The sequence below is a fragment of the Podarcis pityusensis genome, assembly GCF_964106645.2.
Source record: "Podarcis pityusensis genome assembly, chromosome: 13".
Classification (NCBI taxonomy): Eukaryota; Metazoa; Chordata; class Lepidosauria; order Squamata; family Lacertidae; genus Podarcis; species Podarcis pityusensis.
This window is the reverse complement of record NC_138038.1, coordinates 20,867,278-20,879,393: the sequence shown is the minus strand read 5'-3', so window position 1 is coordinate 20,879,393 and position 12,116 is coordinate 20,867,278. Positions and strand designations below refer to the sequence as shown.

The following is a 12,116-nucleotide window of genomic DNA, read 5'->3' as shown; positions in this document are numbered from 1 at the left end:
AGACGGACGCTATGAATACCAAACTTGAGAACTTGGGACAAAAAGTGACTAATTTGGAACAAAAAGTGACCATTAATACAGAAATTGTTCAGGATTTGACACAGGAACCTACCTTGACAGGACAAACTGGGGAGAAGACGAAGGAGAATGTTGGTGCTGTTAAACCTAAAATAATACAAGTGGAAGCCCCAGTTTTACAGAGGCAAACTGAGGACTATAAGTAGAGGCCTTTTATGAATGAATATAGAAAAAGTCAGAATTTGAAGATTGGAGCCCTGTTTGGATTGAAGAAGGAAGGTTGGATAGACTCTTTCATGCAGAGATTTACTGACCTTTGGGTCCTGAATCTGGGTCAGGAGGTGATTGGAGTTGTGGGGGCCTTTGGATCTGGGGGAGCCTTGAAACATGATTTGAGATATTGTATGGACACTGGTTTTAGCTGTGGAGAGTTGGTTGGTCTGTCAAGAGGGAATGGGGGCATGGTTGGGTCGGGGCCCCCCCAAGACCTGCGCTTCAGCACCCTCAGCATCAAAGAATATGAAGAAAAACTGCAGAAGGGACTTGGAAAAGATTTAAGAGCCTCGGACAGAAGATCTCCAGGTTGATGAACTATATGGAATGGACAGAAATGACTGGCAGAATCCGAGACCAGGGAGAAGAGATGGTGGTAGAAGATTGGGAAAGTTTAAAGTTTATATATAGAAATATTGTAAATTTAATGAGTGTTAGAAAATTGTTGGAATGAAATTTTATGGCTTTAGCAGAAATGTTATAAGGAGTTAGGTATAAATAAGTATTTCAGTATTAATGGAAAATAAGGTACAAAATATGTTAAGATATTCATAATGATAAAAATAGAGAAAGATGGAAAGGAATTGCTGAAACAAGTAATAGAAGTGGAATACAAAAAGGGAGGTGAGAGGAGGTCGATGAAATAAGGGAATGAAAGATAGAGTAATGAAATGGTATGATATATGTTTTTAAATTGTTGTTCTTTTGCTTTGTTTAGTTTCGTGTGTTAAGGTTGTGTTTTGTATTGTTTATTGTATTGTTTTTTCTTTTCTTTCTCTTTTTTTTTTCTTCTCTGCTCTATTTTGTCTTTTTCTTTCGCCTATTTTCTTCTTTCTTCTTTTCTTGTAAGTTTTAAAAGCAATAAAGATTATTTAAAAAAAAACCCTGAAGTGAAACTGGTTCCACTTTCCCAAAGGGGCTCTGAGGATCTTAAAGAGTGGTCTTCTTTGTGGCATAGCAAACCTCTTTCTAAACTGAGGAGAATTTTACAAGCAATTTGTGTTGTTGGGGAGTTTCTTGTTCAGGGCGGCGATGGCGGTTTAAACAGCAAAGGATGCCCAAGCCCATGTAAACTGTGAACACTTAAAAGTAGCTCACTGGATCGTCTTGATCATTAAATTTCTGCCCCATCCTTTGGCCTTCAAAAAGACATATTGAAAAGCAACTTTATACAGCAGGAAGTAAAAGAAAGAAGGGGGAAGCATCACTTTTATCCATAAAGCTCTGTGGTTGCCCAAGATTTACAACCATGCAGAGTGTGATTGTGTAAACTGTGGTACATTCTGCCTTTATCCCCCTTCAACCTTCCCGGTGATGTTATCCTGCCATTTCCTACTATGAAATTCCCCACCCCCTCTGAAGTATGAAAGGGGTCAGGTGACTCTAACCCTCCACACAACAGCTGCTTTCCCATTACCAACTGTTCAGATTTCCTAGCTCCTGCTCAGGGTCTCCCTCCCCTGTGTGCCACCAATCTATGTTGCTTGATACATGCTGCAGACTCGCGGTCCCCAAGGAGTGATGGAGTGATGGAAATGAGGGAGAGCATGCAAGGCAGAACTGCACAGATTTACAGTGCTCACAGGGTTTCCATTAAAATCCTTGACAACTTGTAATTGATGAGAGAGCCCTCCTGCTTCACTAATAGCCCAGATCCTACTCCCATGATGCTGTCTTTGGAAGGAAAAAGGCTGGGCTAGACCATAGCAGTTAGCTCTGCTAGCAAAGTGTTAGAAATCTGGCCTGGCTTTCCAAGCCAATTGAGTGTTTGCAAGCCACATGCTTTGATTGAGAAGAGGCTTTGCATTTCATCATGCAGACTCCTCCTTTTGGAACAAGAAATCTACGTCCATTGATGAAATAAGGCACAGGTTGATACAGAGTTCTTGCAAAGCAGATCTCTCTCAACAGATTTGTCCTAGTCTAGTGAACCCAGCTTTTTAAGTTTTCCCCATAGTTCTCTGATTCATGCTCTGATATCCGTGGTATAAAACTAGAATTCTGCCAGTGTGCTGCAACACTGTGGAATAATTGAAAACTGTTTAAAGTAATTGGTCTCCGACAATCCAAATGCCATACAGTCACAGGGTACAGATACACAGTCTATTGGGTCCTTAGAGACCTATAAAAGAACATGCTCTTGTTTATGAGGTGTTCCTTATAACTTTCTATTAGAATTTTTATCTAATAATAAATTAGTATTGTGCTGATAAAGAACATAATTATTCAGAGGGCAGAAATAAATAGTGTACCTAATTAGCAATCTTATTATTTTCCCTTTCTCTCACACTTTTCCTAACACCCAGTTACAGCCTAACATACACAACTTGCGTACTAAATACAGAGTATTTGTGACAAATGAAAGTTAGCAGCTGAAAATTTATTGCCTGGTGGCTGAAACATTTACTGAAAACAGACATGTACTATGGCCTGGGGATAAATGTCAAAATCAAGCTTCATGTCTTATCATTTCTGTCATTTACTAGTATATCTGAAGAACCAACAAATACAGTACCCTCGTTAAATGTCCCCATGTTCCCCCTCTTTCCCTTCAAGTATATATGCAGCTAAATGTTTGAAAAGCAGTTCCTTTCTTTATAATTCTGAACATTTGACTATCCTGGCAACTGCTAACATTCAGTCATCAGTGAATTTGCCAGTGGACAGTCAAGTTGGGAAATGTCCAGAATTCTTAAAAAAACAAAAACAAAACACTGCTTTTCTGGCATTTAGCTGTATATATTCTTATAAAGAAGGAACCAACTGATTTACAAATGGCTGTGTATTCCAAGTCAGTGTCAATAGACATGTAAAAATGTAGTAATAATTGATGGACAAGTAACTAAGAACAAAAGGAGGGCTGAGTGGGGCAGTTGCCCATGAATAAACTTGCCTCTGAGTAGGTGTACCATCCTGTTGTCTCAGTGCCCCAACCCCCAACACGCTGAGTCACTCTAGAAGGATTTGCGGTGAATGATATCCAAAGCTGCCGCGAGGTCAAGAAGAATGAGCAGGGCCGTACTCCCTGCATCTCTTTCCTGTCCTGACAAATATCATCAGCGAAGGCAATGAAGGTCATTTTAGTGCTATGAAATGGAGCCACATATTCAGTTTCCTCCAAGCATGCTAGACTGCCACTCCTGTCTCAAGTAAAAAGGTAAAGGGACCCCTGACCATTAGGTCCAGTCGTGGCCGACTCTGGGGTTGCAGCGCTCATCTCGCTTTATTGGCTGAGGGAGCCGGCGTACAGCTTCCGGGTCATGTGGCCAGCATGACTAAGCCACTTCTGCTGAACCAGAGCAGCGCATAGAAACGCTGGTTACCTTCCCGCTGGAGCGGTACCTATTTATCTGCTTGCACTTTGACGTGCTTTTGAACTGCTAGGTTGGCAGGAGCAGGGACCAAGCGACGGGACGGGAGCTCACCCCGTCACGGGGATTCGAACCGCCGACTTTCTGATCGGCAAGTCCTAGGCTCTGTGGTTTAACCCACAGTGCCACCCCTTGCCCCAAAAGAGGATAATTGTCACCGTGTAACACTTCCAGGTCCAGGAAGCTCCTCCTAAGGAGGGGAAGCACCACCACATCCTTCAAGGTGGTGGTACCTCCCTCTCCTTCAATGAAGCATTGTTTACTCCCTGGATGCATGAAATCAATCCTATCTGACTAGTTATAAGAAGCCAAGGTGGCCAAGGGTCAAGGTGACAGTGTCAGGTGTGCGTGCAGGAGCCAGGCCCTGTGACCAATGGGAGTCTGCAGGACTGGGGCCTTCCTAAGTTTGTTCTGAAGAGGCAAGGTGAGGTTGATTAGTAACTCACAGCACCTGATGGCAAAAGCCGAGAAGGGATATAAGGTCAGCATTTTCCCTTTGGCTCTTTGCCACAGCAACATATTCCTTGCCTTGCTGCGTTTGACTCCTTGACTCATTGCTTCTTGATCCTCAGACCCTTAACTTTGTGACTCCTTGCTTCTTGCTCCTCGGACCCCTGACTTCATGACTCCTTGCTTCTTGCTCCTTGGACCCCTGACTTCGTGACTCCTTGTTTCTTGATCCTCGGACCCTTGACTTCTTGACTCCCGGCTCTTGGCTTTCTGACTCCTGGCTTCTGGACTCCTGTTCCTGCTCCCAACCCGCCACCTTGCCTCCCGGTCCCAATGTCCCCAGCCGGGACTTCGATCACCCATGAACCGGACTGTGACAGACAGGTGGTCAGCCACAATTCTTCAAGCAGCTTGTCTATATCCTCAGGTCACTATAATTGAAACAGACAGTGTCTGGATGAAGTGCCTGGATGACTTCACTGCACTGGCTCTGGCTGTGGCACCCAACTCTGTCCAAATCTGAGTTACGTTGTCCCTAAAGTACATTGCAAAGCTGTTACATCAGGCTCCTGAGCGTGTCAGAGCAACGTTGTCTTCGCCAGATGACAAAAGCCCATTCCCCGCTTGGAAAAGCTCTGCCAGCCAGCTACTTGGAGATGCAAAGGTGGCAGAGATATGGTAGGCATGGTAGTGTGACTTCACATGTGTTCGGTCACATACAGACCAAGATTTATGCCATCTGCACTCTAGCCGCGAAGCCTCCTGTTTCATCACACACAGGTGACTAGAGGTAAGGTAAAAGGCAAGGAACCTCATGGCAGTTAAGTCCAGTCAAAGGCGGCTATGGGGTTGCGGCGCTCATCTCACTTTAACGGAACACTGTAACGTCTGTTTACCTTCCCGCCGCAGTGGTACCTATTTATCTACCGGTGTGCTTTCGAACTGCTAGGTTGGCAGAAGCTGGGATAAGGCAATGGGAGCTCACCCCGTTGTGGGGATTCAAAGCACCAACCTTCTGATCAGCAAACCCAAAAGGCTCAGTGGTTTAGACCACAGTGCCACCCGCGTCCCACCGACTAGAGGATCTGCTCCGCAGCAACAGCAAGCACACTCAGGAGCGATTGTGTAGATGGTTCTATGCATTTTACCATTCCAAATTAACAAGAGCCCTGACAGGAGCACCAGCCATGTTAACTCCCCAGAACATTCAAGAATCCATTAGATTCCATAAGCCTCCAGGGGCAGTGGAACACAATTGGTCCCTGCAGCTTGAAGCAGTCCAAACCTCACCAGGGAATGTTCCATCTGTGAAAAATGAGCCCCCTCCCCCAATCAACAGAATATTAGCAATCCGCCCTGTGGCAAAGACCACTTCAAGGGCATATCCATATATGTTGGGACAGTGATGTACTAAGAGAGCCCCATGGTTGTTACAGAGGCCGTGAAGTCTCAAGCTGGCTATATAGGCACACATCTCACATTTGGGGGTCATAGGACACCGAAGCCTTGTGCTAAATCATTTAATATTAATTAAGTTTATTATATGTACATGTCACTTCACATACCCAGAGGCATCCCATACAATTTACAATAATAAAACACAAAATTATAAATACATGTTCTTTCTTTTTTTAAAAAAACTGTAAAATATTATAAAATGTGTTCACTCTAAAGAAAAAATATAGACCTCTAAACCTGCACAATATACCCACTCTCTCTGCATAAACAGGTATCTTTGAGAAAGCAGCTTAGGCTGCAATCCTAAAAATACTCCCAAAGGAATAAGTCCTATTGCACTCCCAAGTAGAAACACATGGAGCTGAATAGTCAATAAGATCACAATTTTTTAAAAGACAATACCATTTCAATTTATTTTTAATCATCAGTTTTTATTCATCCTGCTACATCATGTTTTCCGCCAGATCAGGATGGGGGGAATTATACATAAAAGGAAAATACTGTATTCTAAATGCATGATGCATGTTGGTTATCTGCCAGATTTTGCCTGTGGTTTCAAGAGATATGGGGATGCCAACCAATCAAGCCAGAACTTTGTGGGTCTTAAGAAGCTCTGCTTTTCAGATGATGAAAAACTGCCAATGGTATTTTCACATTATTAAAGAAAAGAAAAACACTGTCACCATGCCAAAAGACTTTGCAACAAAATCAAATAACCATAGCAAAACTGGATTTGCTGATATGCTATTTGCAACACAAGCAGCAGCAAAACTCACTCCATGACTAGTACTGTCAGAATGCGGAACCGGTCCTATTAGCTGGCCAGGCGCTGGTTACATCAAAACTTCCTGCATCAGAAAAGCTACTCTGCAAAACTTCCAGCATGACTGCTGCCAACAAGACAGTAATGACAGTTACACATCACACCCTCTAGAGTTGAGCCAATGAAACAACAGCCGACTAACTATAAAAAGGAAGGCAATCCTTCCCCAAGCTACACATTGCCTGCGTCTGGAGAAGAACGGCGGTGGTGTTTCACCATGGGACTTTTACTCAGCCGGATTCAGAGTGCTTTGCAGAGCTTCTATGGGACGGAGGCTCGGATTCTCCTGCTGGGCCTGGATGCAGCTGGCAAAACCACCCTCCTCTATAAGCTGAAGCTGAACGAAACCGTCACGACCATTCCCACCATCGGCTTCAATGTGGAAACGATTCAGCCCATCAACAACGTCTCTTTCACCATGTGGGATGTGGGTGGTCAAGACCGGATCAGAGTCCTGTGGAGGCATTACCATCCCAACTCAGATGGGCTGGTCTTCGTGGTGGACAGTGCAGATTGCACTCGCTTTGAGGAGGCCAAGTCCGAGTTGGAAGCCCTGCTGGAGACCAAGGACTTGCAAGACGTGCCCGTAGTGCTGCTGGCCAACAAGCAAGACTTGCCTGGAGCGTTGCCCCCCCTAGAAGTGGCCGAAAAAATGGGGCTGAGGAAACTGCGAGGGCACCGGTGGCATGTGCAGGGCTGTTGTGCTGTGAACGGAGATGGAATCCCTGAGGCCATGTGGAAGCTGTCTGAGATGGTCAAGGTGTATCGCAAAGCCCAGGGTAAATAGTCAGTTGGGGAGGCATATAAAGACCCCCATGTTGCATGGAGGAAACAAGACATCCTGCTAATCAATTGCTTCTTCTGGCTGAGATGGCCTGGAGATGCCTTCATCTGTGCAAGGTCTATATGGGACTCTGTACTGCTTATCCAGTGCTGCCATGGGATTTGGGAGAAGGTGCACATGCCTTAGTGTGCTTCTTGGACACTGAACATGGTATACTGTTGAACTATTCACAGGGCTTTTGTGATCTGTTGTCTGGACGGATAAAGGCATTCTCTTAATTCAGAATGTTTCTTATGGGCCAACATTGCTGCTTTTCCTTTTGTTCAACACATCATTAACCAAAATGAAAATTCCTGGACTTTAAAACTTGAATAATCAGCCGCACCACTATAATCTCTGGATCCTAGGTTATTTGAGTGCTTCTGTAATATAAAGTTGATCATTTTCCATTCTACTTCACACTTGTTTATTGGAAAAGCCCCTCTTTTTCCTCTTAATTTGTACCCATAATTCAACTGATTTCTCTCTTCTTTAATGTTGTAGGATTGTATTTTGCCATTTCTGTTTTTCAAAATGTTTTATTACTGTTATGTCAAACCATTTTAAATTAATTGAAAATAAATCTCTGCTTTCTATAAACAAAATGAATAATAATTTTTAAAAAGACATATTAAAATCTCTTGGCATTTTCTTTATCTCCAGAGTGTGGCTTATAACTTGGTCTTTAAAATACATTAGGGCTGCCAGCGGTTCAAGAAATGGGGTTCACAGACAGTGTATTGGAAACCAGATTTGAGGTCTTTATGGTGAAAGCTGCTAATTCATGGGTTGTATCTGTATGGCGATTCAAGCTTAGTTATGTCTAATAACTTCCGTGGGTCTATTCAGAGAAGGGCTAGAATTGGATACAACCTGTAATCTCCATTTCGCTCTCAGAGGCCCCCGGGTGTGAATATAGCCATGCTATCTGCTTAAAACGATTAGCTCCTTCAGTGTTTGTGTACATCTCCTTCTACTTGATACCCTCATATGGTTTAGTTGTAATAATCTGGGCTGGCACAGAGTGAGGTGGCGGCTCCCATTCCCTTTCGTATTGCGCTTACAGTGATGAGACTTGATCATTATTCTCACTGTAGTACATTGAGCTGTGCTCCATGGGGCGGTGGCGCTCTCCCCCCCCCCATTGCTGTTTCTATGGCTTTAAGCTTCTGAGAAGCAGTGTATTTGAAAATCAATATACAGTGGTACCTCGGGTTACATATGCTTCAGGTTACAGACGCTTTAGGTTACAGACTCCGCTAACCCAGAAATAGTGCCTCAGGTTAAGAACTTTGCTTCAGGATGAGAACAGAAATCGCGCAGTGGTGGCGGGGCGGCAGCAGGTCCCATTAGCTAAAGTGGTACCTCAGGTTAAGAACAGTTTCAGGTTAAGAACGGATCTCCAGAACGAATTAAGTTCTTAACCCGAGGTACCACTGTATGCTTCTTTTTTAAGGAGCAGATGCAGGGCATTTTGGGGAAAGGAGTGGCAGCGAGGTGTTAAGAGGACAGAGCTGTGCTTGGAGGGGAACTGGGAGATGTTGCCTCATTTGTACTATTTAATTAAGATTGAAGAGCCAGAGTGGTCATGGGCATACCTGTATAAGGGACTGGAGAGCACCCTCTTGTCCTTCTCCACAGACAGCAAAACATCTTGGGACAGCTTCTTGCAGAACAGATTGTACCTAAATCACACACTGGTATGAGTCTGAATACCAATTACCGGGAATCAATGGGGGTGGAAGAGGGAGAGTGTTGTTGTGCTCAGGTTGTTGTTGTTGTTTTAATTTGTACACTGCTCTATACCCGCTAGTCTCGGGGTGGTTCACGGATTTTGCTTGTGGTCATCACATGGTCATCTGGTTGGCCACCATGATAAGGTAAAGGTAAAGGACCCCTGGATGGTTAAGTCCAGTCAAAGGCAACTGTGGGGTTACGGCGCTCATCTCGCTTTCAGGCTGAGGGAGCCGGCGTTTGTCCACAGACAACTTTCCGGGTTGTGTGGCCAATATAAGAAAACAGCTTCCGGTGCATCGGAACACCGTGATAGAAACCAGAGCACACAGAAATGCTGTTTACCTTCCCTCTGCAGCAGTACTTATTTATCTACTTGCACTGGCGTGCTTTTGAACTGCTAGATTGGCAGAACCTGGGACAGACAACGGGAGCTCACCCCGTGGCAGGGATTCGAACCGCCAACCTTCCGATCAGCAAGCCCAAGAGGCTCAGTGGTTTAGACTACAGCGCCATCCACTACGAGAACAGAATGTGGGACTAGATGGGCCTCTGGTTGGATCCAGTAGGGCTCTTCTTGTGTTCAATTGTTTGTGTTCTCTCTCTCTTTCTTCCAATTACATATTCTAATCAATGGAATCAAAGGGAAAGAGTTAGTGCTGAAACAAGTTCCCAGTTGGGGTTGCTTTGAAATACAAGATGACAAAAACTGAAGTCTACTTATTTAATATTAAACTGCAGGAGGCCAACTAATACAACTTTACATTTTCAGCATTGGAAGAGGTGTCAACATACCATGCTTTAAAAAAGAAATGATCAAAAGTAGTTGATGGTTTTATACATTTTACTATTCCAAAGTGACAAGTGCCTTGACAGGAGCGCCAGCCATGTTAACTGGAAAATTCCCCAGAGCATTCAGGAATCCATTAGATTCCATAAGCCTCCGGGGCAGAGGAACACAATATGTCCCTGCAGTTTGAAGCTGTCCAAACCTCACCAGGGAATGTTCCAGCCATGAAAAATGTGCCCCCTTCCCTACTCAACAGAAAATTAGCAATCTGTTCTGTGGCAAAGACCAGATCAAGGGCATATCCATATGTGTTGGGATGGTGATGTACTAAGAGAGCCACATGGTTGTTACAGAGGCCATGAAGTCTCAAGCTGGCTATATAGGCACACATAAATTATACAGAAAGGGAAAAGACTGTATTCTAAATGCATGGTGCATTTTGCCTGTCGTTTCAAGAGATATGGGGATACCAACCAATCAAGTCAGAACTTTGTGGGCCTTAAGAACCTCTGCTTTTCAAATGATGAAAAACACCCGTTACCTCGCCAAAAGGCTCTGCAAGGAATTCAAATAACCCCATAGCAAAACTGGATTTGCTGCTATGGACTAAAAGCTATTTGCAACACAAGCAGCAGCAAAACTCACTCCATAACTTGTACAGCCAGAATGCTGAACAAGTCCTATTAGCTGGCCAGGTGCTGGTTACATCAAAACTTCCTGCATCAGAAAAGCTACTCTGCAAAACTTCCAGCATGACTGCTGCCAACAAGATAGTAATGACAGTTCCACACCACACCCCCTAGAGTTGAGCCAATGAAACAACAGTTGACTAACTATAAAAAGGAAGGCGATTCTTCCCCATGCGTCACATTGCCTGCGTCTGGAGAAGAATGGCAGTGGTGTTTCACCATGGGACTTTTACTCAGCCAGATTCAGAGTGCTTTGCAGAGCTTCCATGGGATGGAGGCTCGTATTCTCCTGCTGGGCCTGGATACAGCTGGCAAAACCACCCTCCTCTATAAGCTGAAGCTGAACGAAACAGTCACGACCATTCCCACCATCGGCTTCAATGTGGAAAAGATACAGCATATCAACAACATCTCTTTCATCATTTGGGAGGTGTCTGGTCAAGGCCTGATTAGAGGACTGTGGAGGCATCACCATCCCAACACAGAAGGGCTGGTTTTCATGGTGGACAGTGCAGATTGCACTCGCTTTGAGGAGGCCAAGTCTGAGTTGGAAGTCGTGCTGGAGGCCAAGGACTTGCAAGATGTGCCTGTACTGCTGCTGGCCAACAAGCAAGACTTGCCTGGAGCGTGGCCCCCACTAGAAGTGGCCGAAAAAATGGGGCTGAGGAAACTGCGAGGGCACCAGTGGCATGTGCAGGGCTGTTGTGCTGTGAACGGAGATGGAATCCCTGAGGCCATGTGGAAGCTGTCTGAGATGGTTAAGGTGCATCGCAAAGCCCAGGGTAAATAGTCACAACCGCAGAGTAGGCCGCAACTGGACTTAACGGTCAGGGGTCCCTCTACCATTTTAAAAGACCCCCATGTTGCATGGAGGGCACAAGACATACTGCTAATCAGTTGCTTCTTCTGGCTGAGATGGCCTGGAGATGCCTTCATCTGCGCAAGGTCTATATGGGACTCTGTACTGCTTATCCATTGCTGCCATGGGATTTGGGAGAAGGTACACATGCCTTAGTGTACTTCTTGGACACTGAACATGGCATACTATTGGACTATTCACTGGACTTTTGTGACCCATTGTCTGGACCGATAAAGGCATTCTCTTAATTCAGAATGTTTCTTATGGGCCAACATTGCTGCTTTTCCTTTTGTTCAACACATCATTAACCAAAACAAAAATTCCTGGACTTTAAAACTTGAATAATCAGCCCCAGCACTATAATCTCTGGCTGATCATTTTCCATTCTACTTTCGCACTTGGGTACTTGAAAAGCCCTTCATTTTCCTCTCTTTTTATAGCTATAGCCCATCTGATTTCTCTCTTCTTTAATGACTTAGGATTGTATTTTGCCACTTCTGTTTTTTAAAAATGTTTTACTACTGTTATGTCAAACCATTTTAATTAAACCGAAAAAAATCTATATTTTCTAAAAAATAATAATAAATAATTATTTTTAAAAAGACATATTATACTAATCTGGGCTGGCACAGAGCGAGGTGGTGGCTCCCATTCCCTATCGTATTGTCCTTACACGGAAGAAACTTTATCTTTATTCTCATTGTAGTACATTGACCTGTGCTCCATGGGGCAGTGGCACTGTTTTCCTTCGTCACTGCTGTGTATATTGCTTTAAGTTGCCAAGCTGCTGTATATTTGAAAATCAATATACGCGTCTTCTTTTTTTAA

The 12,116-nt window shown here is 44.2% G+C and overlaps 1 protein-coding gene and 1 pseudogene across 2 annotated transcripts; both read left to right on the top strand.

Moving 5' to 3' along the window:
- Nucleotides 1-6,097: 6,097 nt before the first annotated feature.
- Nucleotides 6,098-7,769, top strand: LOC308462115 (uncharacterized protein). Its single transcript, XM_080979521.1, has one exon. It carries the CDS (start codon nt 6,515-6,517, stop codon nt 7,178-7,180), a length of 666 nt encoding a protein of 221 aa, XP_080835647.1. The 5' UTR covers nt 6,098-6,514; the 3' UTR covers nt 7,181-7,769.
- A 2,568-nt stretch (nt 7,770-10,337) lies between these two features.
- On the top strand, nt 10,338-11,879 carry LOC308461223 (ADP-ribosylation factor 6 pseudogene; annotated as a pseudogene). Its single transcript has one exon. The product of its transcript is annotated as an ADP-ribosylation factor 6 pseudogene (transcript).
- The last annotated feature ends 237 nt before the right edge of the window (nt 11,880-12,116 follow it).

What these genes read in the sequence shown, in the direction of transcription:
- LOC308462115 (XM_080979521.1), top strand. Translation starts at nt 6,515, where the DNA reads ATGAAACAACAGCCGACTAACTATAAAAAGGAAGGCAATCCTTCCCCA.